This window comes from Mchenga conophoros, linkage group LG4, assembly GCF_057382185.1.
Source record: "Mchenga conophoros isolate Kocher_MC1m ecotype Shallow Benthic linkage group LG4, M_conophoros_male_GT1.1, whole genome shotgun sequence".
Lineage (NCBI taxonomy): Eukaryota > Metazoa > Chordata > Actinopteri > Cichliformes > Cichlidae > Mchenga > Mchenga conophoros.
Window position 1 is genome coordinate 33,764,886 of NC_140529.1, and position 25,272 is coordinate 33,790,157.

The 25,272-nt window shown below is 41.2% G+C and overlaps 1 protein-coding gene across 1 annotated transcript; it reads left to right on the forward strand.

Moving 5' to 3' along the window:
• The first annotated feature begins 3,756 nt into the window (after positions 1-3,756).
• LOC146576576 (neurexophilin-1) lies at positions 3,757-21,292 on the forward strand. The gene is made up of 2 exons (XM_085271956.1): positions 3,757-4,270; positions 16,871-21,292. Exons 1-2 carry the CDS (start codon positions 4,214-4,216, stop codon positions 17,642-17,644), a joined length of 831 nt encoding a protein of 276 aa, XP_085128082.1. The 5' UTR covers positions 3,757-4,213; the 3' UTR covers positions 17,645-21,292.
• Positions 21,293-25,272: the final 3,980 nt, after the last annotated feature.

A 25,272-nucleotide genomic window follows, 5' to 3' on the forward strand; every position in this document is an offset into this window, starting at 1 on the left:
TCAGTAAAGGCAATGATTAGCATGAGATGGAATGACTTACTGCACTGTCACAGAGCAGATCAGGAGGCTCAATCAGCCGGATGTTAGCTTGAAGTCCCTCATATATTTATGTATCCAAAAATTTAAGATTAACACTGGAGAAGAGAGTGGTGATGTTGATGGGAGGGGCTGAGAGTAAGAAGATAAACAGAAAAATAAATCTTTGTGTTGACCTGCCATTTCCTTATAGGACATTTTGCTCCTCCTAATGATACCACTGTGTTATCTTCTTTCAACGAACGGAACATCCAGTTGAGTCAGACTGATACAAGATAGAGACTCAAATATACGTCAGACTTGAAGCCTGATGTTATCTGTTTCCTCTAAACCACCAACAGCAGCCAGAAAAAGACTCCCAGCAAAAGTGTTTCACGCAATAGAGCAAATTGTCACAGTGAACAAACACTGACACAGCACCGTGTTCATGATGCCTCCACTGGTGGATTGATGGATACTGATATCAATGCAAGTGGAGTCCGGACAGAGCCTTAAAGTGTAACCTTTGGTAACAGCACCCCATAGTGGCAGCTGGTGTTGCTCATTCCTAAATCACAGCTGGGCCATTGTAATATGTGCATTTTATCAAGCACATCTGTATTAAATCAGAGAGAGGACAATTAACAAATATAAATATGTTAATGCAACCTGTGTAGTTTGGGTTTTATTTAAGCAGTTTCTGCCATACTAACATAAAGACCTAAATGTGAATGACATGAAAATTCAAGTCCCCAAACGTTATGATAGTGCTTTTTTTTAAAAAATCCATGTTTATTTTTTTATTTTTTTATTATTTATTTTGATGCCCACAATTCAAAAAGGTGTTTTCACAGTCATTTTGTGAACCTTCACAGAGAGCTCAGTTCTTTTTTCGGGACCCTAGTCTCTATAACATCTCCGCTAGAAATGTGAAATGTGTTAGAAATGTGGTCAGAAGACTCGGATAGTAATTCATGCATCCTTTGCTTTCTTAAAAATCTCTTATTCATCATTGGCACCTGGGAAAAACAGACACAGAGATGAGCAAAAACAACAAAGAGATCCAAAGAAGATGAGGACAGGGGTAGGAAGCCATATATGTTAGCACAGCCATGTCTCTCCATATTCATGATTTGCGTTTTGCCCAAATTACATTATTTTTGTTATTCATAAAACTTGCATTTAAAGTTTAATCATGGATGACAGCTCAGCTGTCAGCCTTGTTCAGAAATAGATATAAGTGACCTTCGAGGATAAATGTGAACAACCTACACAAAAACTGATCAAACTAAAAGTCTTAGTTTGATCTGTAATAGGAAGACACATTACGATCACCATGTCTCCATGTGTGAATGAACAGGACAGAGTGCTGGGCTGCTCTGACAGCTGATATCTGCTTCTGTCTTCTTGTTTAAAAAACAACAACAAAACAGACTTAGATCAGGTTTTGTGTAGGTGTTTCATATTTATCAGAACACATGGAATGTGAATATTTGCAATGCCTTTAAATTTTCTTTACATGTGTGGTTACATTCTCTTCTTTTCACCGGCATCAGTAGCAGTAGTATAACCTCAACTGTGTGGGAACCTCATGAACTAAGAAAATATGACTCCACTCATTAAAGAAAAAAACACAAAAGGAAAATGGGAAAAAAGGAAAAATGTTTAAATATGCATTCAGGTGAACTGACCCTTTAATGACCTCTCCTGCTTAATGAAGCTTTGTCTCCATTCTGAAGGTCCAGAACTGATGAAAGACACTAGAGGGCAGCCAATACTCATCTATAAACCTTTCAGCCTCGGTCTGGACTGTCTGTCGCCTGCAGCTCCACATTCAAGCTGAATTATACTGTGAAATAGGATTACGTGTCAAGCAATGCAATGATTGAGCACAATTGTTGGAGTTTGCCAGGAGAGAGGAATAAAAAGGAAAATACACAAACACAAATTCCTATTTGTCATGCTGATGTGAGTCATGTGTGAAACAACATTAAGATAAGTCGATCCTGGATGTCAAATGATGGGTATCTTAGCATCCACAATGCTTCTTCTTTTTTTTCATATGAGTAAAAAATAGCAGCAGCTCTCCCCAGAGAGTATACAGGCTGAGTTATGGCTCCATAATTATGTGCAGGAGTGAAAGTGTGCGTATAAATGAACGTGCTGCGTTTTAAAAAGGAGTTTTATTATGGTTGCTGTTTCTTCAGATTGTGGGCTGGGGAGCAGATCTCCCTTTATAGGTTATGTTTCCTCTCCCAAAGACCCCGCTCGTACCTAGGGTAACTGAAGAGGCTTGCTTGAATTATACAGAGGCACGTTTAGTGTTTGAAATAATCCAATAAAAAAGGGAGACAGATCAAGAAACCTCCTCAGTTGATGAGCTCATTCCCACCTTCCATCAGCATTTCCTGCATCATAATGAGCAGCAAATCTGTATATGTGCACACAGGCAGATGGCTGGACTAGAGCGGCTGTCTTAAAGAATTTATTTTTGCCCTAACTCTTTGAAGTTTCAGTCACACTAGATTGACAGGGCTTCCTCTCCTCCAGTGACCCCCCAGGTGTTACCTAGCTCCTTTAGGGGTCAGGTCCCACAGAATGCATCCAGTTGAGCCAATTAACCCCATGAAATGAGATCAATAAACCCACGACACCATATGCATTATTAGCAGGTAGTAAAATAACATTAACAAAGGGTTTAAATGGCTAAATCTGAGATAAAACAACACAGATATAAAAAGTTCTGACCTAGTGACAAAAAGATATAGAGCAGGTCTTCCTCTGGTGCTGCAGTGTGTGTAAAGATACAGGGAGGACAGCTCACGTAAAGCTCATCTATAAGTGCAATTAAGCAGAAATCGAGCCGCTGGGAGCCAGGGGACCTGTGTAGTGATATCACGCATTTCAGTCCATTAACCTGCTTCTAATGAACTGAGTGTTATTGGGGAAAACTCTTTATTAATCACACCGGACTGAGGTGACGGTCACTGGTTCATCGTGTACGTCAATACCCTTCAGCAGGGCTCCAGTTCGGTGTCCTTTGGGGAGGACAAACAATCTGACGATACCGTGTATGATGTGACAACGTGTGTGAGGATCAAATGCATTCTAGGAGATCCACAGCTCAGCATTAACCTCCTCAGTTACCATATGACAAGAGTTGTTTTTGTTGTGACAAGTGCAGTGTGAAAAAAGATCCAGTCTTTCCCAATCAATGATTTTCACCCACCCACAGTGATGATTATATTTAATGACAGGGTTGCTGGTGAGAAGTACCCACAGAGTTGTGGTGGATTAGTAATGCTGTAGGCTAAAAAAATCATGTCAGAAATACTCACAAGGGAATGGAAAACACTCAAGCCCTCACACAAGTGGGACAGATGCTTATTGTTGTGTAACTACTGGATATTTAGGTTTATTGTAACTTATTTAATTATATGTTGGATCAACTGAGTAAAGAGAAGGTAACTGAAAGAGGGAGATGCTAGAGAGGTGGGAAGAAAGTGAGATAAGGGAGGGGGTAAGAGAGGGAAACAGAGATTGGAGACTGGAGAAAGAGGGGGACAGGCACAAACACATGGGTAGGGGAAGGGAGTGAGGTAGAGGCAGAGTGTGTGTGTGTGAGAGAGAGAGAGAGAGAGAGAGAGAGAGAGAGAGAGAGAGAGAGAGAGAGAGAGAGAGAGAGAGAGAACTGTTAAAACGTCTGTTTGCTCTTGCCAGTCTCAGCATCGCTCAGTTTCTGCAGGAGGCTGCAGCTCCATCCCTCCAGGATCTCCACTGGCACCAGTGACCAGATATGATCTACCCACCACCCTGTGTACCCGTTTAACTCTGAGCCGGAATCGCTTCATTTTTGCATGGATGATAACAGCCTTCCGCATGTTCATGGATTTCTCACACCATATGTAATCTGACTCAAACACTGGATTGGTGAGAAAAAAAGAAAAGACAGTAGAGTATCACTCCAAGTGGTTTCCTACGTTTTTTAGGTCTGTGGAAACAGCACTTTAGTCAGGCATGGGCATGGGACCGTGCGCCAGCCGAATGGGACCGGGTGCAGTAGGAAGAGCATCTTCCTGAAGGAGGAAAAGCCCGTCTTCGGGAGTTTGTTCTTCTTACCATTAACAATTTATATTCTTTTTTTTTCTTTTTCTTTTTTTCCTGCCGGGGCAGGGGACTGTGGGTTTTACGCGCCGGAATGATGCGTCCCAACCGAGGCTTCATCCTGCTCCTCCTCAACGGAACCGCTTGTTTGGTAAGAAAAGAGTGGGAGTGTGAAAAAAGATAAAAGAAAAAAGTCACGCCGGGGTCTTTATGCGTCTTTCTCCGAATTACCTCAAAATACCTTCTGCGTCAGAATATACCGTAGAGTAGGCTACAAACTTCCAAACTCCGTGATATACGCTAATTAAAGGGGAAATGTTTGCGCAGACGTGCGTGGATAGCAACTGACAGCTTAGATTAATTTGATGGAAATGATAAATTACGAGACGTGCAGGTCATTTGTGCTTCTTACAAAGATGCAGAGATAATCCTCGACTGCTGCACGACAGCACTGTGTTGACCGCAAACCAAATTCTGCTGATGTCTGGTTTGTTTTTGTTTTTTGTATCACTAGTAATTGTTAAGACAATAACATTCACTCTGACCCCGCTCGTCTCGGGTACGCCGGGCGCAGTGTCACTATTCTCGGGGGACACTCGTGCTGGCAGCGTGCGGAGCGCACCGTGCCATCGGTGTTTGTCACATATCTGTTTTACTCTGTGCGTCTTTGGAGCCGCTTCAGTCCTCAGCTCTGTAACACTGTCAACAAACACTACATGGCCATTAAAAAGTTACAGTGTTACAAATTTATGATTTACTCTATCAATTGAACTCCAAAATATCAAACGCAAAACTGTGAATCAACTGAGGAAAAGTTTATTTAACCTTCCGTGAAAACCAGGCGTTAAAAAAATGCATTATACACAAGATATAAGCCACATTTCAGCACTCTTTAAATTATGGCTTTGATTTGATATAAGCTGTAGCACCTTTACACTACAGGGCCATGCCCCAGGGTTCTTGTGTGTGAAATGGTACAGCAGAATCAGCAAGACAAAAAGCTTGAATACTTTTTCATGTGAAAGATCCACAGAAAGATAAAAGCGCTGGTTTGTTTTTGTAGTCTTTGCTGTGAGAGCTCTTACCTTATTGAACGATGTGATTAAAGACTGAATTTATACAGTAGGTGAGGAGAAATTTATGAGATCTAATTCAGCAAATTAATGCTAAATTGATTCATACACAACACTCCTGCCAATGGATATGTAAACACTGAAGTTTCTGTAGCTTAAATAATACTTCCAGCATTGCATAACCTTACAATTTAATTTGGATCACCCACTCCTCTTTCATGTGCGCTTCTAGATTTATTAAAAAGCAGCCTTTAATGAGAAGTCAGCTCTTAAATCGCATGAGAAAACTTGAAAACATCCTTCTGTTCGGAAACCCCTAGGCTAAGGGGAGCTCAGTCATCTCAGGGCCCAGGGAATGAGCCAGATCCAAAAAAAAACCATAAAAACATGAGTGACTGAAATACTGAAGTGAGGTTGAGTGGCTGTTCAACCCGTCTGTGACGGCATTCCTTCAAGGATGACCTTGTGGTTTTCATATTAAGGTATTATTCAGATACTCAGAATAAAGTGATAGCTCTTTTGAGGATCTGAGGTCTAACAGACATTGGTTTTAAGTGACTTAACAGACTCAGTGATATTCTTGGCTGAGACGGAGCTCTTTCAATGGATTCTTCTGTTCTCTGTGAAATATGAGACCACACGCTGTCTTAAAATATGGGGGACGAGTGCCTTTTCAGCTGTTGTATAACTAGATACAAGAGTGGGGATAATAGGCTTAACACTCACTTGTTGTTTTGGTTCTGGAAGCGTTTTGTGAGCTGCAGGGCCGCAGCCTATTGTAACCCAGAAGGTCTGTGGCTAAATGATAATGACATTAATTAGAGCATTTTTTTCTCCCTCTCGCCAGACCATGTATCTATGAAAAACGTACACGGCCTCCCTCAGCAGGGAATCTTGGGTAATTCATTAGCCCTGTGACATTGATAAATTATGGAGCAATTAATAAATTAAGTAACTTTTTATTAAGTAATGGAGCAGTGATTAATAATTAAATGAGCCTGCTATGCATTAAAAATTTGATTTGGATGATTTCTGTTGTAATAGCGCTGCAATTTTCAGAGAGGGTTCAGTCTCAAGGGATCTTTTGCAAATGGCTACTAATACAGACGACTATTAACACAAGGTGCCACTCTGGTTGTTGTTTATGTGATGAATGATGTGTTTCAAATGTTAATTATTCCCTGAATTTGAATGAAGGGTTATGAATAATAAAAGCCATCTCAGTTGTATAATTGACTGCTTGAGAAATTATGTTTATTTTTAGCAGCAGTTGGAGTTATTTTTCATCAGTGAAGCTCAGCAATCTGACTGCATTTGTTTCACTAAACTAAATCGCTAGAGTGAATTTTCTCAAGATAGTCTATTGAATACTTAGGATGAAAGTGAGTCAGCTCTAATGTGAAAATGTTTAGTTTTGGAAGGGCAAATAGACAGGTAAGAATGTAAGAATGAAAGAAAAGAGATGGAATGAACCAAGATATTGGTGCTAAAAAAGGAGTCAGCTAAACATCTGCCTCAGAGGTTTATACCCCTAATTGACAGTCATCACAGATTCTGTGTGATTTTCACAGAATTACACATGTTAATCCACTTGTAATTACAAACGCAGCCGTGTGGATGAACCAGGGTTGATGGGATGAAATCTCAGACCAGCCAGTGAAACCTGGGAGGAGTGAGGTCAACGAAATGTGCAGCTCTCTCTTTCAACAATCTTAAGAACTATCAATAAAGGCATGAAGTGTCCTCGAAAAGGGCATTGAACTCTGATACTCCGGTGAGCTGCAGAATTTCTTCTCTGCAATTGTTTGAAGAACCTTGTGCTTTTAAATGCATTACTCGCATTCAACATGGCACATTTGTGTTATTTTAGACTTGAAAATGCAAACCTAACTATAATTTTACTGACAAGGAGAATTTCGTCTCTACAGTTCAGTAAATGGAGATATTCAAAATGAGCTTTTTGTTAAGTAATTTTGTGCTGTAACCTTCATGTATTAAAAATCTCTGGGGGAACGTAGGCTTGACTATTTGTGAATCACAGATGCTCTTTCTCACCAGATTTTTCTGGAAAGGGTAGCCCCAGGTAGCCTTTCTGTGGCCGTGAGAGACAGAACCGCTTTATGCTCACACTGATTGCTTTCTGCACAGATGAAGACACTGGCCATCATGCTTGATAACTGAATTTCACTTCTGTAGCTGAGCACCGAATGTCACTTTTTACAAATTGAATTTCTGTGGAGACATTCACACATATTTCAAGGTCTACATGCCACACCGTTCCCTCTGCGTGTAAGTAATTTAAAAAAAAAAAAAGAAAAGAAAAGAAAATGTGACACTTTGAAGAATTCACACTGGGAAATTGGGAAGTAGTGCTGTTCTGTTTTCTCTTTCTTAACTTTTACTCACACCCTCCATTTGACTTTGCCATCAGCAAGGAAACACTCACTCAAGACGGCGCATCAATTAATAACAAATTGTGCTGTTACATTTAAAGCTGGAGAGCCAAAATCACTTCTGTGACAAAGACAAGATTTTACATCACAGAAGCATAACAGCACAAAAACTGAGACAACAAAAGACATTAAATCCAGGCAGCATTTGCTGTGTCTGAAACAGCAGAAGACAGCATGGTGCGACAAACGCACTCTGTGCAAACCTGAAGATTTGTGCGTGTAGTTAAAGAGCAGAGGCTGCCTGACGCTAATTCTAACCACATCAGACTCCTCTCTCCATTCTGGCCTGTCACAAACTCTTAAATTCATGTTTCTTAGATACCTGTCCTCCTAGCAGGGTCACTGACCTTGTCCACCCAGATACATACCACCTCATCTTGCGAAACAAATAGAAGAAAACTCAGTCCGATGCTGCATACATTGCATGTAGTCACAAACGTGCACAGCCGCACCAGACCGAGCTCAGTTTTTTTCAGCCTTCCCGCTCTCGTCCTCTTTGCCATCGGTGTTGCAATCGGCATGTCAGAGCTTATAAACTTTCACTCTGCACCTCACATCCCACGCAGATGCTGGAAACACAAAAACTCATTCATAATTGTCAAATTTCTATCATAAGGGAAGGTCGGCTCTGTATCCATGCAAGCCGAGCAGTCTACTGTGCTGAGTGTATGTGCCGTATAGTTATGAATGTCATAACTGGGTGACGTGAAGAGGAAAATGATCATCTCATTGTATCTTTATCATCAGCAGGAGAAAATGCGCATCATGTTTTATCCATCAACGTAGAGGAAAATGACAATTCAGGTCATACCCTTCAAGCAAGCAGTAATTAAATAACCAGAAAAGTTTACTCAAATATCTAAACTTCAGTATCAATAGGAGTCTTTTTTATTCAGGAAACTAAAAATCTAATGGACTTGTAGATAATAGTGTTTTTAGGCTTAACCACTTCCACATAATTCTTAATTCTGGGGTAATGATAGGAAGATAAGTTAAACAATATCCCCTTGTTACTGATGAAAACAACATTTCGAGTTTATTGTTATTACAGCATCAATCAGCTTCAGCGTTTATTTACATGAGCTTCTGGATCTAGCACTATTTGTATTTTTTCCAGATCAGTTTGTAAAAAATATGCAGAGTACTTTATCTTTGCTAAGATTAGTGTCTTTTTATTAATAATGCATTTAGAAAAGTAATTGGTTTTCTCAGATAATTTAGGCATCCTTGAATATGGCTTAAATTTGATGTCTTTGCTTTTTGATTCTTATTCTCTTCTCGTCACTTTACCTGTGTGGCTCTGGCACTATTTTCCTCTTTGTTTCATTCGAACAAATTAAACAGCTAGGAGCAGTCGCAGAACATATAAACAACATATGACGCAGCAGCGGATGAGCAGTGCTGGACAATATTTGTAGCCTATTGCCTGCAGGGTAAAACGGCTTGAGTTATGAACATGCACAGCATGTAGGACCCCAGAGGTGCACCTCCTCCACCACCCCCGACCACCCAGTGAGCCCCTCCCACAGGCTCCAGGCAGCCCCATAGCAGAGACCCAGACAGACAGAGAGAAAGCACACACCCTGACACACTGACAGCCCTTCATATTGAAGCGCCAAGCTGTCCTCAGACAGAATACGTTGTCTCCTCAAAACCAGCACAATTTACTGTGGCATTGCTTTCTAGGAGACTGCAGGGAAGACAGAGCAGACCCTGAAAGAATATCTGTAGGTTTGTCTACTGGTTCAGATAGTGAAGTGTGGATTACAGTGCACAGCTTAAAGAAAAATGACTCGTTGCCTCGGGTATAATGAGTGGGTGTAACTCCCCGGGGAGCCAGATAAAGATGCGCATGACTTTAGCACAAAGGAATAACTAAGGATGGGAAAATCCATAACCGACATTTTAATTTCACAGAGCTTCTGCCTGAGCTAACAATAGTCAAAGTTGTTTGAATGTTTTCTGAAAATACAAACCGTTATAGGAAGTATCAATATAAAGTAAAGCTTTCATTGTTTTAAAATCTGTAGGCATCTCAGCAATAGTGGAAAAGGCAATATGGGACCAGGGGATTTGGGTTTATTTGAAAGGGGAACACTAGGCTGTCAGTGTAGTTTAACACTGAAGAAAACCAAAGCTTTCATGCTGACCTCATCATGGTGTTGCTTGAGCTGCCAGACCAGACTGAAACCAGTGTGCAGAAGCCCATTAATATTCTCATTTCTCTCAAAATCTGTAAACAGTCTGTTCTGCATGACTGACCATCTAGTATGCAGTTTACCAGCGTGCCGACCAGTGACGGTACAGTGATTTTCGGGGTCAGAGTGGTGCACATCTCCAGACAAGGCCTGCTGAGAGTCTATACATGGGGTTTCCAATTATAGGAAATGCACAGCCACGGGAATGCAGGAATAAATGGATAATGGGAATGTTTATGCAAAGCACATTGATTTCTGAATTTTTATTACATTGCTACATGAAACACCAATTTGAGGAGTTACACAGATCACACAAGCCATCTCAAAAGTGACACCTAAATGTCTATTAACTGCTTAAGCTAAGGTAACTTAATTAATCTATCCATTTTTTCAATAAAAGAAACCAAAATTGATTTTTAGAGAGTTTTATCATGGTCAAATTATTTATAGTTTACATTTACCATTTTATAGTTGCAGGACACTACATTAATGTTAACAACTGTCATTTGAGCAAGATATTATGTAAGAATGGTTTTTAAAAAAATGATGGTTAAATGTTCAAATATGCAAATCATATTGAAGTAATGCACATACTTTTCCAAAACAGACATTTAAACATTGAACAAAGCCAGGTTCCCAATTCTTCTTGGCACATTAGAGTCAAAGGGTTTCATAGAGGTGCCTTTGGCAATTTCCTTTCATCACTTCATAAATGTAAAAATGCTCTCAGTTATCACCATGGTTGTAGGAGTAAAATATACCATGAAGCAGGCTCTTAATGATAAAAAAATGAACAAAACAAGAAAATTATCCTCATAGATAGATAGAATAAAGCTCTATCTACAGGGCTACTTTACCTATAGCATCTCTCCTTTAGAAACTGAATCGTGTTTCTGTTCCTCTGGTGACATTTCCAGATTGTGTCCAGTCCAGCTGAGATGGACTGCAGAGTGTCAAATGTCTTACAAGCAAGCACTTGCGATCACGTTTCCCCTTCCTGCTTACATTTGGTTTAATCAGTTTAAACACTGAAAAGTCTAAATTCAGCTAGAGGACTGCTGAGACGGCTGGAACTTCAGACATCTAAGTGCCTGACCTGTTTGTCATATGTAAATGAGGTTTACATACTCACTTTAGCAGCTTTATGTGTATGCCACTCGTAATGCCAGACAGAACCTCAAAGCAGTCGGCTAGGCATGCGCATTTACCATGCTAATGTGAACACATCTAGCCCACGTATAAATTAAATGACAGTGACCCAACATATTCTCAGTTCAACCACAGCTGTCCGCTAATGAGAGAATCCCAAGATTCAGTACCTTTTTAGAGCTACTATAAGTGTAAAAGGAGCCCATTCACACAGTTACACACTTTCTCAGCTGGGAGTTGCACAGCTAAACCATTGTCTGATTTGGCCACTCAGCACCTCTCCACTGAAGCAATTTAACAGCCTCCCTCGGGAGCATATTAATGGTGGTTGTGCAGGAATGACAAAATTATTTTCATTTATATGGGTTCAAAAATTAACAGAAACTCTGTCGCACTGTATCAGACAACAGCCCTTAATAAAAAAGGGCATTTAACTGAGGGTTTTATGCCTCCATGAGACAATCCTGCAGTCCTCCCAGCCTTTACCAGACAGGTATGACTACTGTAGCAGTGGCTTTAATCAGCTGAGTCTCCCAGCCCTTGCTTTGGTCCCCACTCTGTGGGGAATAACTGGGGAGAAACCATCCCCTGCTGCCACTTTCCATCCTCCCTCGCACTGCCAACTTGTCGATATCTTATAATGTAAAAATTTGATAGCCAATTCAGAGTCTAGCTTCAGTCTGAGCATACAAAATGAGCCCAAGTCCTCTGGGACCGCACAAGTGAACATGTCCAAAATGGGCTGGAAAAAAGAAGGGTGGAGGATGCAGAAAGACAGAGTATGTTAGAAAAAAATAGTTTCGAATAAAAACTATTCAGTGTATTGAGTTTGTTCACGTACCTCAGATCTTAGTTCCAGTGACCCCAGAGAAGCTGGAGTAAATTATTCATTAAGAGTCAAATGGCTTGTTTCTTGTGAAATTACCTTTCTCTCGCTCACCTCTTCTTGGATCTACACTAGCTAGAAGAATAATTAGTTATAAGGGCACAGCCATTTTCAGACTTTAATCATGTAACAGAGAAATCTCCTGCAGTGAGCATATTACATCTGGAGATGGGGAAAGGAGGCGCGGGTGGGGCGTGGGTAAGGTGGTAGTGTGGATGAAGCATTGACTAACACTTAAGAAATCTGAGCTGCCTCGGTCTTTAATTAAAAATTGATGTCATATTAGAGATGAATATTTCAACTCAACAGCCAGAGGAAAGTGGAGTGCTTATTGAACTTGTCAGCTCTGCAGGACAAGCACATGCTTAAGCCCCATCGGGTGGCCCCCACTGAAGGATTCAATCAATAAGTTTACTCTTTTCCAGCTCATGCATTCATATAACACGCAAAGATACATATGTAAGCTGTATGTCAAAAAACTGACACACTACATTCAGCTCAGGTGTCCCAACAAAAGCTTCACATAAACCCTATGATAAACACTACCATGGCAATGCCATTTTAGCTAATAAGGCAATCCATTGCAATATTATCGTTCATTTTGACTGTTTGTTTCCCACTGATTGCATTTTTATTACATTTTGGTCCCTCCATTATAAAACATCTAATTCTTGAGCTGCAGAATGCGCCACTGTGTTCATGAGATCTGATGCTCAGCAGCAAGTGTACAGTCAATGGGATTTGAAGTGGTTTTAATGGGAACAAGTACATGCTGTGACCGAAAACAAAGCCTGAAGATCAGTGAGAGAAAAACGCACTGAAAACGCAACAAATTCTCATCTCAAAACGTAACATACGACGCCATATGACAAATTGTCGGTATGTTACGCAGTCGGAAACATGAGGAATGAAGCTACACATGTACATTCATTTTAGTTTCTCATCATTAATCGCTTTGGAAAACACTATCTAATATGATTAGGGATAAGATTATGATTAGGATTAAGGTTAGGCCTGGAATACACGGCTGGAACTTGTGTTACCGCCGGGAGTGTCATTCTATTGGATTCCATTCGCAATACGGTGCGTATCATGTCGACATGGAAGATTACCTTTCACGTTCCCATGGGATGTCTCGGGACGTGACAAATCGTCGGTATGTTACATGGGAATGAGAACGGTCTCGAAAACCAAGACAGTCTGCTGAAAGACAATAAGACGGGCGTAGTTAATGTAGTTTTGTTGCTACAACTCCTTTTTACAACAGTAGTTGATTTAATTATTTGATTATTTGTTTTGAAAAAAATATCAGCAAAGCTACAAAACAGAAGAAAATGCCAAATCCTCATTGAGAAGGAAAAAAATCTGAAGTTGATTACCTAATCTGTTCGCAATAGAGATGTGAAATCCACGTATCTCTTCATCTGTGAAGTATATTTTGCAGGATATCTCCAACAGTCACAAGTTACGTCAGACTACTGTGTAGACTACTTCTTAGAAACAGTGGTCTATCACCAGTCCCTTACTTCTGTGAGTTATGGTGGAGATTTTACTTAAGTCACCCCATGATCTCTGCGCTATATTATGGCAACAGAGTGTTTCTGTCACCAGGGGAAAGGGGTTAAAATGGTGTACCTGTCACAGTAACAGGCTGATTATTGCCTGTGGAGCAGCCAGGCTTCTGAGGATCGCTCCCCTACCATACGTCCTGCTGCTAGAGAGGCTTGGGGCCTGTGCTCACTGAGGCTGAATGACTCACAATTACCACAGCGACAGAGCCCGCAGCCACCTCCCATCCTCTCCAGCCGTTTCACTGACTCACTTAGTGCACATGACAAATGACAAAATCACCCCGAACCTCCACCCCCTCACTAAGACCCGACTGCCCATCGCCCACACTTTGCATACAGTATTGAAGCTGGGATACATCTTGCCAAGCTTCATGAAACAAAACAAACTTACTCTGAGAGAAACTTCTGATTTTTCAAAGCAACATTACACTATGTTACAATATATGGCTGGTTTATGTTGTATATTTTAGGATGACCTAGTGAACAATAAGACTTTGGTATAGTGGCTACAGCCCTGGAACAAGTGCACATTTTCTAACTCTTTAAAACACTTCTTAAAATTTTATGAAACTGATCATTAAAAAAGGCAAGGTTCTCACAGTACATCATCATCTGTTAGATTAGATTATAAATCTGAAAGCAAGTGGCTTATTTAAATACCCAAAGCAGATGGCATTTAGTGCTGGATTGTTAACAAAACAATGTTTTTGTTTCCCAAATATAAAAACATTCCCCTAAATTGAAGGAAAACGAAACTAATTTCAGTTATTCTACAATATCTTAAATCACAAGCTTCCTGTACTTTCATAGTTAAATGCAAAGGGGATAAGAATTGTAGCACTGCAATGTCATGTGCTACCATATAATGTGTGACTTCATTTACCTTTAAGATACATCATTCAACAGTGAAACCACAAACAGTAGTATCCATTTACCGCCAAAAACACAACTCCAGTTAAAGGCATTGTGTTTGGACTGGTGCTCAGAGTGTGTTCTGTTACTCTAGTAATCATTGTCGCTCTAACTCAGGTTTTCTTCAGGGCCAAATTAAGCTTATTCTTCCATTTGCCTTTGACAATGATGCTGTACACTGGATCTGACACTTCCAGCAGTGCCAGACATTTAAATCTTCTGTTTAACAATAGCACAGCGTTTACTTCATCTCTACTCCTGCAGCCCAGCCTCTCTGACTCCCTAATGAAGACTGTGCAAAGAGGGAAGGAGGAGGGATACTTTGCTTAATGTGTAAGCTACAACAAAGCATGTTGCAATATGTTTCTGCTCAGATACGAGCACTGGCACCATCTGAGAATTGCTGGCAAAGTGATGAGGATCTTAAAACAAATGGACAGTTTCATAGAAACTGTAGGACACCGCAGGGGCTCTTGAGTGCTATCTGGGGAGGCAGGCAGATTGCTACCCTCTGTGCCCAGCAGCCATGGGCTCACTGAAGAAGAGAAATCAAACACAAACTAGTCCTTCAATAGGAGCCATGGGTAATGGTATGTCATCAAAGTCATCCTGTCTAGCCTCAACTTTCTGGTCTAAAAAGAAAAAATGAGAGAAAAAGAAAAAAAACATAGATATGTTTGAAAAGATTTAAATCAATAAGTCTAAGCGCTTTTGAATTTTGGTTCATTATTAATGAGTTTGGGATTCTCAAAGAAGCTATCTGTTTCAAGAGGAAGGAGTCTTTGTCAGGACTGTTATCGGCCCCCGTGGGGAGACTGAAGGATCTAAGCGGCAGTGTAGCGTAGCAGCAGACAGGTAACTAGAACAGAGGGCATCTGGCCTGTAACAGCCCCATGGGAATAAAACCAGATTAAGGGAAAAATGGTGTCCTCTCATCTGAGTCCACACACCAGACCACAACCACATCAGTGGGAATCCTTTCAAGACAGTTGAAATGCGATACACGTTGTTATGAAAGGAAATACATGTTTTTAGAGAGACAGAAGAATCAATATCACTGACTAACTGCAGAGCAAGTGAACAAATCTGAGTGAGCTTGAAAAACCTGCATAAAATGGAATAAAAATGAGTCAGACTTAATAATCCTGACTAAGCCTGTATAAGGAAGCCCTGGCAGTCAAGACAGTAGATGGATCAGAGCACAGACAGAGATCCATGCATTATGCATCATTGTAAAATCTCTCTGGGTAGAACGCACTCACACACACGCATGCACACACATACACAAACTTACCCCAGCGCTCGCATTTGCATCACTTATTGTTTGCATTTACCACAACTCAAAATTCACAGACGATGTGAGTGTGTGTTCCTTACTGTCAGATCCAAAGGACACAACAATTCTGGATACCTCCATGGCACATTAGACAGAAGCTACCTGTTAATAGATCATTACCATTGAATAATTACCCATTACTTTGCAAGCACATTCACACACTCATCACAAAGCTACTGCTGAGCACAGCAGCACTATGTTATCTCCCTCCTTCCTCTTCCCCTCCCTTCAGTTGATGTTAACATCTGACAGCTTTGTGTGTCTGCCGATACAGATTTTTTCTTTAATTAAAACACTGGAAGTCTTAATTGGACATTACACTTTATTCTCAGGCCCTCCCGTTTGCCCACCTCCCCACCCTCAAACACTTTGATCCTCCAACCAAATGTTTCGAGGCCATAACAGCTTCCCCATGCACTCATACCAGAGTGCTTAAAAAGCAAAAAGCTCACTTTAAAAAAAGAAACATAGCTTAGTCTCTACTTTCCACTGACATTTTTCCTTTAGGATTTTAATACAAGGCAGAAAAAAATCTTTCCAGGTGGATTATCTTGCAATTCAGTTCTGGCGAAAATGAATGAATTAATTCTCAACTTGGAAAAAATACTTTATAACAGTTAGTATGAAGGCAAATACTTGTGCAAAAACTCCACTGATTGTTGTAAGAAACAACTTCAGGACACATTTCCTGATTGCAGCTCTTCATTGTTTCAAATCCTTTGCAGAAAAATATCCACTTTCACATATATTGATTAAACTGTACAAGAACACAGGAGTCACAAATGCCACGTGAATTCATTTATGATGTGGATTTTGTGTTTGAATCTGTTCTTTGATCCCTCTGGCCTCCCAAGTAGCTGATGGAGCCTAGTGAACTTAGGGAATTACACTGCCTCTGTGAGAACGTGACATAAGGGAGTATTTCTTTCTCAGCGAAGGTAAACAAAAGATTTTAATAATAGCACTACGTGTAAAGTTATATAAATATATATAAATAAAACATTGATAGAATGTCAGTTAAAATCTCTCGAGGTATGAACAGTAAATTAAGTATTGATCAAACTGTTAATTTGGTTTCTGTCTACATTTTTTTCTACCTTGCTAATAATTGCTTCTACCTTTTTTTTTTCTCTGTTTACCTTCTCTGATCCCCTCCTCCACAATACTCTCCAGGTGGCACTGAGTCAAGAAGATGACTCCTCAAACTCCAAGAGCTCCTCAGATGACTCCTCCCAGACAGTGGGCCTCCTGGGCGGGCAGGCTTCGCTCTCACCCCTGAGCCGCTGGATGCTACACAGTAAAAGCAGAGCTGCTAACGCCACCTCTCTGGAGCTGCCCTACCACTCTCCAGTCCCTTTCTCAAAGCAGGAGTTTTCAAAACAGGAGTTCTGGGAGATGTTGGGCAGTGATCTGCTCAAACCCGACGCCTCGAACCCCAGGGTCAAACGCCGACCAATTGTTAAAACCGGCAAGTTCAAGAAGATGTTTGGCTGGGGAGACTTCTATTCCAATATCAAGACAGTAAGGCTTAACCTGCTAATCACCGGCAAGATTGTGGATCACGGTAACGGCACATTCAGCGTCTACTTTCGACACAACTCCACAGGCCAGGGCAACATCTCAGTCAGCCTGGTACCACCTGTCAAGGCAGTAGAGTTTGACCTGGAGCGCCAGAGTGTGGTCTACCCCAAGGACTCCAAGATCTTCAACTGCCGCGTAGACTATGAGAAGGTGGATCGCCAAAAACGCACCTCGTTGTGCAACTATGACCCATCCAAGACCTGTTTCCAGGAGCAGATCCAGAGCCACGTGTCCTGGATTTGCTCCAAGCCTTTCAAGGTCATCTGTATCTATATTTCCTTCTACAGTACGGACTACCGCCTGGTGCAGAAGGTCTGCCCGGACTACAACTACCATAACGAGATGCCCTACCTGCCTTCGGGCTAGAGGACCTGTAGGCGGGGAGGAGAGGCAGGAGGAGAGAGGAAAAGGGGGATGAGTGGGAGTGACTGCAACTCGTGAGGAGGAAACCAAGGCTGTGAATGTCATAGCGGCAGCGAGACACTTTAAAAAAAACCTCTCTGTAGCCTGACTGTTGTAAGATGTATAAACATATATGCAAAACATAAAGTACAGTATGCAGATAATGAGGCATTCGGAATGCTTAACTGCAGTATTCATTAACTGGACTGGTAGGGAAAAATCAAATACCGCCAACTTGCACATTCTTACCTCAGACCAGTTTCTATATGCCAACTTCTCGCCAGCTATTTCTCTCTTCCATTAAGTCATTTGTTAATGTTGTCTTAATGTCCTTTTAAACACCCTTTACAAAATTCTTCTTTTTCAAAGTCACAACGCAGTATTGTATCTTTGATATGATCCACTGGAGAGCTGAAGCAAAATCCAACTTTATAAATATGGTTAAGTTCCACACTGACTGAAACATACCACAGGGAACATAAATCATTTTTTTCTCATAAAGAGAAGATGAATGTAAAGTGTAACCAACCATAGGACCATTCAGGTTACACTCTCAGTCTTTTTAAAGGGCATATATTTAATGTGAGGGAACGTCCACCCCCAGAACAATGTTTAAAGTCCCATCTGCATTCTCTGATGCAGCCACCCTACCGTATCACTGATGTGTAGTCTTTACCTGCAAAATCTAATCATAATATATCCTTCAGTTACATTACCCCAGTTCAATAAAAGAGAAATAGGAGGTGGAGAGAGGAAAAATAATAAAATTTACAAAAAAAAAGAAAAAAAAAAAGAAATTGCTCATTAAAGATTCAGGACTGGGGCTTAAGACAAGTTCAGTGTGAGGAAAATAACTAGATTCTGCATAGTGATAAAATTGGCCCTTCACTCTTAAGAGAGAAGGTAGGGGAGTGAAAGACGGGGAGATTCGGTGTGCTCTTTTAATTAAAGTGGAGAAGGAGACGTAGAGTATGCAGCGCCTTCTATTGTCCCCTCTGTATGAAAAAGATTACATTTTGTTGCCGTCAGGATTCCTGATTTCACGCCTTGATAACTTTGACTGTGTGAGGGAGATTGCTCTCTCACGACAAATACTGTGTTCACTAAAGTCAGCCCGTTATCTTGAATAAATGAAAATATTATCATAATAATTACATGTAATTTAATCTCCTTTAGAACTAATTATGGTTTCAATGAGAGGGCAAAATGTATTCCTGAAAATCAAGTCAGCGGGTAGGAGGATAAGAGGACGTTCAAAGGGATTGCTGTGTTTTTGTATGGCGGCAGCAGCCAAAGCTCAGCCCAGAATTAACTGCTCTCATTAAGATAAATGGCCACTGGCTGGCCCATCTCATGTTACTCTCACAAACAATATCAGTGGAGAGCAGCCACAATGGAGCTATGAATTAAATAGGGTGACATGTTGTGTGCTGAGAGGTTACCACTGTCCTGTTTATGAGGACACAATGCCTTCTTGGTTCATTAACGATGAACAGTCACAAGACAGGTGTGAAGAGTCATTAAACAGTGATATAAGATAACCAGTTTGATGCTAATGTACTGTGACATCAGTGATGTAGCCAGATCTGTGCACACACACACGTGTGACTGCAACTGCACAGCAATCTCGCAAGTGGACCCAAGCAGCAGTAAAGTCACCATGAAGCCGTCCTCCTGTGGGGGGTAGCATAAGGCCAGACATAAATGCATCGCTCTGGCTGCGCTTTATGAGCTTGGAGAGCAAGAGTAGGAGGTTAAAAAAAAAAATTCGTCAGCTAAAGATAGTAACAACGAGCTGTACATCTGCACGTCAGAGCTGGATTTTTAGTTTAGAGTGGGGTGATTCTTCTCTATATGCAACACACAACCTGTGGCCCGGAGCAAATGTCAGCTGTGCACAAGCATGTCTGCAGGTGACAGATAGCTACACCACCCGCAGCCATTATAAATGGTGTTCATCTGTCTGAGTCAAACCTCTGTCTCCTTCTGCATGTTATTGTTTTATCTAAGCACATATTTCATAAATGCTTGGATGCCCTGCTTGTTGACAGCACACTTATCTGTCTGCTGTGCCTCTTATTCCATACGTTTCACAATCAACAATCACTGAAGGGATTTCCCTAAAGAGGCTCAATCAATCAGAGTTCCAACTATGTGAAAGCAAGCAGAGGCAGATTTTGATTCAGCCACATCACAGTTACAGTCTGAGCATCTTCTTCTTCTTTTTTTTGGAAAGCATTCACAGAATCCCAGTGGAACATTCAAAACAGGTTTGACAACAACTCAAACTATAGACCTGATACTTGTCTGAAAGTATACTTGTTGTCTTAAAGTCCTTTTCCTTGACTGGAGGAAGTTTCACCAGTTTAAAGTACATCCAGCAGCATGAAAGAACCACTGCCTTCTGCTCTGTTCATCCATTTCCTCACCCACCAGCTCTCTCTGCCCCTCTCCTCTCCAGACACCCGCATGTTACTCAGCCATGTGCCCCGCCGTCTTCATGCTGTTGTCTACTCCCCACGTGTGACCTGGCTGACTGGCTTCAGCCTCTGTACCCTCCCTTATCCTGAAGTTGAACCCTGCTGCGGGTAGTTCCTCACTACTGCCCTGCCTGCCCTCCAGCACACTGTGCTGAGCTGAGCTGGCTAATCTCTGCGAGCTTAGTGTCGAGCCAAGTGAACATCGGCAGCGAGAACTCCTGTCTCCCCTCTATCTGTTTCTCTCTATAGTTATATCCCATCAAACAAATGCGTGCGCACACACAGTCTTAAGATGTGCTGGTTTAAGTATTTTCTTCTCTGCTGTTCAAAGCAGAGTTCTTACATAAACCCCTGGAATGTGAGGACGTGAAATCTCTTCGAGAGCACGCCATTGTAGTGCCCATCACAGATACGGCCCAGTAACCTTGATATTCCTCTCCTCGTGTCCCGCAGGGCATCTGGAGAGAAGTTGGATACTCATATATGAAGGAATCAAACTGGTCAACATGAGCCCTCAACACTGTACCATTATAGAAAATATCAAGGACACATGTTGGGCTACCCACTAAGAAGAAGCTCCTCACTCTGCTCCTTACCGATCCTCTGACATCTACAGCAATACCCTCACAGAGACTCCACCCTCTCCGCCTCTCCGGGGCGAGATAAAGAAAGGCTGCTTGGCAAAGCTGAAGAGAAAGTCATGTCGCTATGGGACGGTGTTGTTGGTGGCAGCAGCCTTATTGTTGACCCACCTGGTGCCAACAGATGTGGATTTTTTGGCCTTAGAGACTGCAAGACAACACTGATCCACACGACAAACATTAGTAACAAATTCAGACTGTCAAAAAAATAAATATACATATAAATAAATGGATAAATAACTAAATAAATATATATATATATACATATATATATATATAAAGAATAAGAGTCCTCAGATCTGAATAAAGTTGTATTTAAATGTGGGTCATGAAGTGAAGGTTGTCTGTTTTACCTTTTTGTTGCTCATGGTTTTGTCATGTGGATGATATACTGTATGGATGAAATGATGGAATTTAATGTGGTTTTCAACATTTTAAAAATCAATAAAGTACACAGAAGTACTTGAGCCAATTCAGTTGTAGAGAAACAGGCTCCGGCATTAATATCTGGTTGTACTCTGTGTGTAGGAAGAGTGTGTCAACAATGCTGAAGTCTCTATTTTCTTGTATTTGCATACCCATACTGTGTGCCAAAGGCAAAGAAAAGATGTGACAAAGAATTTTGCCAAGGGCTCTTGCAGATTTATATGCAGAGAGAGAAAGAGGAAGAGGAAAAGAGAGTAAGGAGGAAAATGGGGTTGAGAGAGACCAAGGAAATATTTCAACTGGAGTGATGCATGAACATAACTTCATCCCCTAATTAGCCTCCTCTTTCGTTTTCCCCCTTCTCGTCTCTTTCGCTCTCAATTTCTTTGTTGTGCGTCTTCGCACTGCTCTTTCATTTTAAAATACAACTGACGTTACATTCATTCTACTTCTTAATTAAATCCCAGAGAACTGTTAATGAGGAGACAGGCTCAAATATTCGGCTCACAACATCCCTTTAAACACAATCGATTAAGGCATGGCTAGCGGCAAAGCCAGGCCCTCCACCCCATTCCCTCCTCACCTCTATGTTCCCATGAAAGAGCTGTGTGCCTCAGGATAACCTTGCCAGAAAGAATGAAAGGGAAGCAAATAAGTCAATGTGGATAGAAAAGAATAGCAACCTTATTTTAGAAGAAAGCAGCAATTGAGGTTAATTTTAAAACTTTGAGCAGAATACCGGGCCAAACAAGCACATGGACACATATGCGGCAGGATGTGCACGGACATATACGGGATGGAAAATTCAGGCAACAGTCACTGATAATACATATCAAAATTTTAGAACAAGTACAGATATTTTAGTTGTCTAAAGAGAAAAAAACATCAAGAGTATTGCTTCTCAAAGAGGAAAGGGCATTTGAGCATGAGTAATGAGAAACTGGACGATAGTCAATTGAGAAAATAACTAGTCGCGGCACAGGGAGGTGGGAGAAGGCGTGCAAAGCTTAAAATGATAAATAGACATCCAGAAAATAACCTTGAGTTATGAAAACGTGTGTCTGGGGGGAAAGAAAAAACCCAGACAAAATATGAAACAAGAGACCAGGAATGAAGACAACGGGGAACGGCACACTTTGTTTTGAATAACAAGACTATCAGGTCTGCAATTTTATCCTGTGGAGTAACAATTATGAGTCATTTTACTTCATGACCGGTTACATCACAAAGTGTAGTATAAGTGTAATAATATCCACTCTGCTAGTGGATATTGCAACTTACGACATCATCCCTTACTAACAGTGTTGACAGAGCCGAAGCTCAGGCAGGACGCGCTCATTTCTTCACACTTTGAAATTATCAACAGGGATTAGATTAGTACACACGCATGCTGATACACAAAACCAGAGTACTACTGATGGTTCTGATTTTATCAGTCGTCTGTTACTAATGTGTTCCTGGTTTCTTCTTGGCAACACTCACATCAGTCTGTAAATGGTAGAATGAGACTAATTTTCTCAGAATATCGCATTGGTTGAATTTTAATATTTTTTAAAATAATTTTAATGTCTTTATTTCCCCCAGGATCTCTTTTAATATCAAATGGACTTGATGGTTTTTTCACCCCAAGAAAAAACTAATCTGATGAAAAAAACATGCAAGGGTTGTAAATATGTTTCATTTTAAAAAAGACCATGTCTTAAATTCTGTATGAACACTCTCGCCCACCATTTGAGTGCCTGTAATCTTGTCTTACATCATGTTGGAGACCACAACTGCAGATCTTATAGAAACTGATTAGAGCTTTTGTTACCTGGATACCAACTCCATCCAGATGCAATTTATCATCATGTATTACCTCGCTGCACTTGCTGAATTTAAATGCACTTGATGTTCTTTGATATTCTGGACTGCATGCTGGGGTGGTCATGGTCATGCTTTTACTACGGGCAGAAATGTAAAATGCAAATGTACACACGCACTCCTTTTATGCTAAGGAACACACACACACACACGCATTCACATAAAGCAGTTTCATGCCCCAGCATCCTAATAGTCTCTGTGCACTGCTATGCCAATCATGTAACCCCAGGTAGAGTGGACAAGCGGGTAGACCAAGTCTGAGCATCATGGGAGACAGGGTACATCAGACAAGGACAAATACAAGATCAGCCACTCAACACCCCAAGCTCCTTTCATGAGGGAGAACTACAGCTCCCCATCTGCAATTCAGTGTAAATCTACACAGGACTGGACATACAATGCAGGGCAAACACGCTCAACAGAGGCCAAAGAAGAGGCTGGAAAATTATAGTGTAGTGAAGGGGTTGAGGAAACAGCAGGGGGGTAGTTGAGAATGTGAAAGCTTGTTGCGAAAAAAGCACAGATGGCCTAAGGCTACAACATGGTGGGAGGAGGAAAGAATAACTGAATAAACTAATTAGAAGGGCAAAATTTCACACACACCTCCATCGAGTCAGCACTCCTTATTTTCCCTTGAAAAATATGTTTTATCTATAAATCATTATTATGCAAAGAAAATAAGGCTTTAAGCTGGAAATGCAATAATCAAAGCTCAGGTTTTTACACTTGATTGCATTGTGTAACACAATAACACAGAAGTTTGGGTTGCGGTGGGCGACAGCAGATAGCATCACACGTCGATGTCAACACGGAAATGCAAGCTGTGCATCTGTGTCATGCAATGTGGCGGTATTAGCTGAAGGCCACGAGGAAGACATTAGGGCCATGATCTCTGTATTAGCCTGAGAAGAGGACACTTCTACTTAACTGAAGGAAGTGTTAGAGAGGAGGGATGATTTAAATTCAGTGACAATGCTTTAAATACCAGCCAGGGATCACAGCTGTGCCCTTTGGCAAAGTAATTATTCACTCCCTTAGAAGACGATCAGGTGTGGATGTGCGGTCGTGCATGCGCACGTGCTTTTGACGGGGAGTGCGCCAGCATCTGTCTGTGTGCGTGTGTGTGTTCGAGTGAACTGTGAGGCAGCGAAGGAGGTGTGAAATGCTACAGTTTCTCCTCTTTTCATGTAACTGAGAAGTGTTTATGCCAAAGTCTTCAGAGGAGAGAAAAGGGGTGTTCAACTACCGGCTCGATATCAGGTGAAAACCGTGAGAAGGAAAAAGGAGGGAGACATAAAACAAGAGTTATTAAAGGTTAGCTTTCCACCTCTCCATCACTGTCTCTTGCCAGCCTGCTGTCCTCCCGTCCATTATTTTTCTTCCTTCATAACCTTCAACCACAGGCATCCAGATCTCAGAGGGAGGAGCTTTCCTGCTGAAGCAAGACAGAGGCCCAGCCCAGGGGCTGAAGTGATGAGACTCATTCAGAAACTGTCCTTCAAAAACTGTAGTTTGATGGATTTTTTTTTTCCGTTTTGTTGTGTTACTGCTTCTAGATTTCCTAACACATCTTCAGTCCTTTCCTCCTTGCAATGCTTCATCTCCCTAGAGCTCCATCCACTGCTCCTAAGTTATCAAGTAGCCTCAACACACACACACAGCCACACTCAGATATCTGCGGGTGTGTTTCTGCTGACAGTCTAGCCCTTTGTACTGCAGGGCTGTTGTTTGATAAGTCAAACACATAGTTAGGGGCCATGAAGCTTCTCGTTATCTACCCACCCCCCCTCCCCCCGCGCACACACGTATACACATGCAGACACACATACAAAGTAATTTCCCTTCTCAGGCTTGTCATGGTAACAGTGTAAAAAAAAACAGTAAAAATACAGTACAATGTATAAATGTGAAGGAATTTTCCATATTAGTTATTAATTAACTTCTGCAACGCTTTGTGTGAGCAAGGAGGGAAAAGTACCAGCGAGGGCAGCCATCACACTGACAGGGTTCATTTGGATTTTACTCTGGAGCTCGAGAAACCGCCTTCATATTTCTGTGGTAAATTAAAGCTCATAGTTTATTTTATTATAAGAATGTTTTCCAAAAGAAGTCAAAGAGGAGGTACTGGTCCGTGTGTGGGCTTCCGGTAAACTTTGATGTTTTGGACATTGAAGAGAATGGC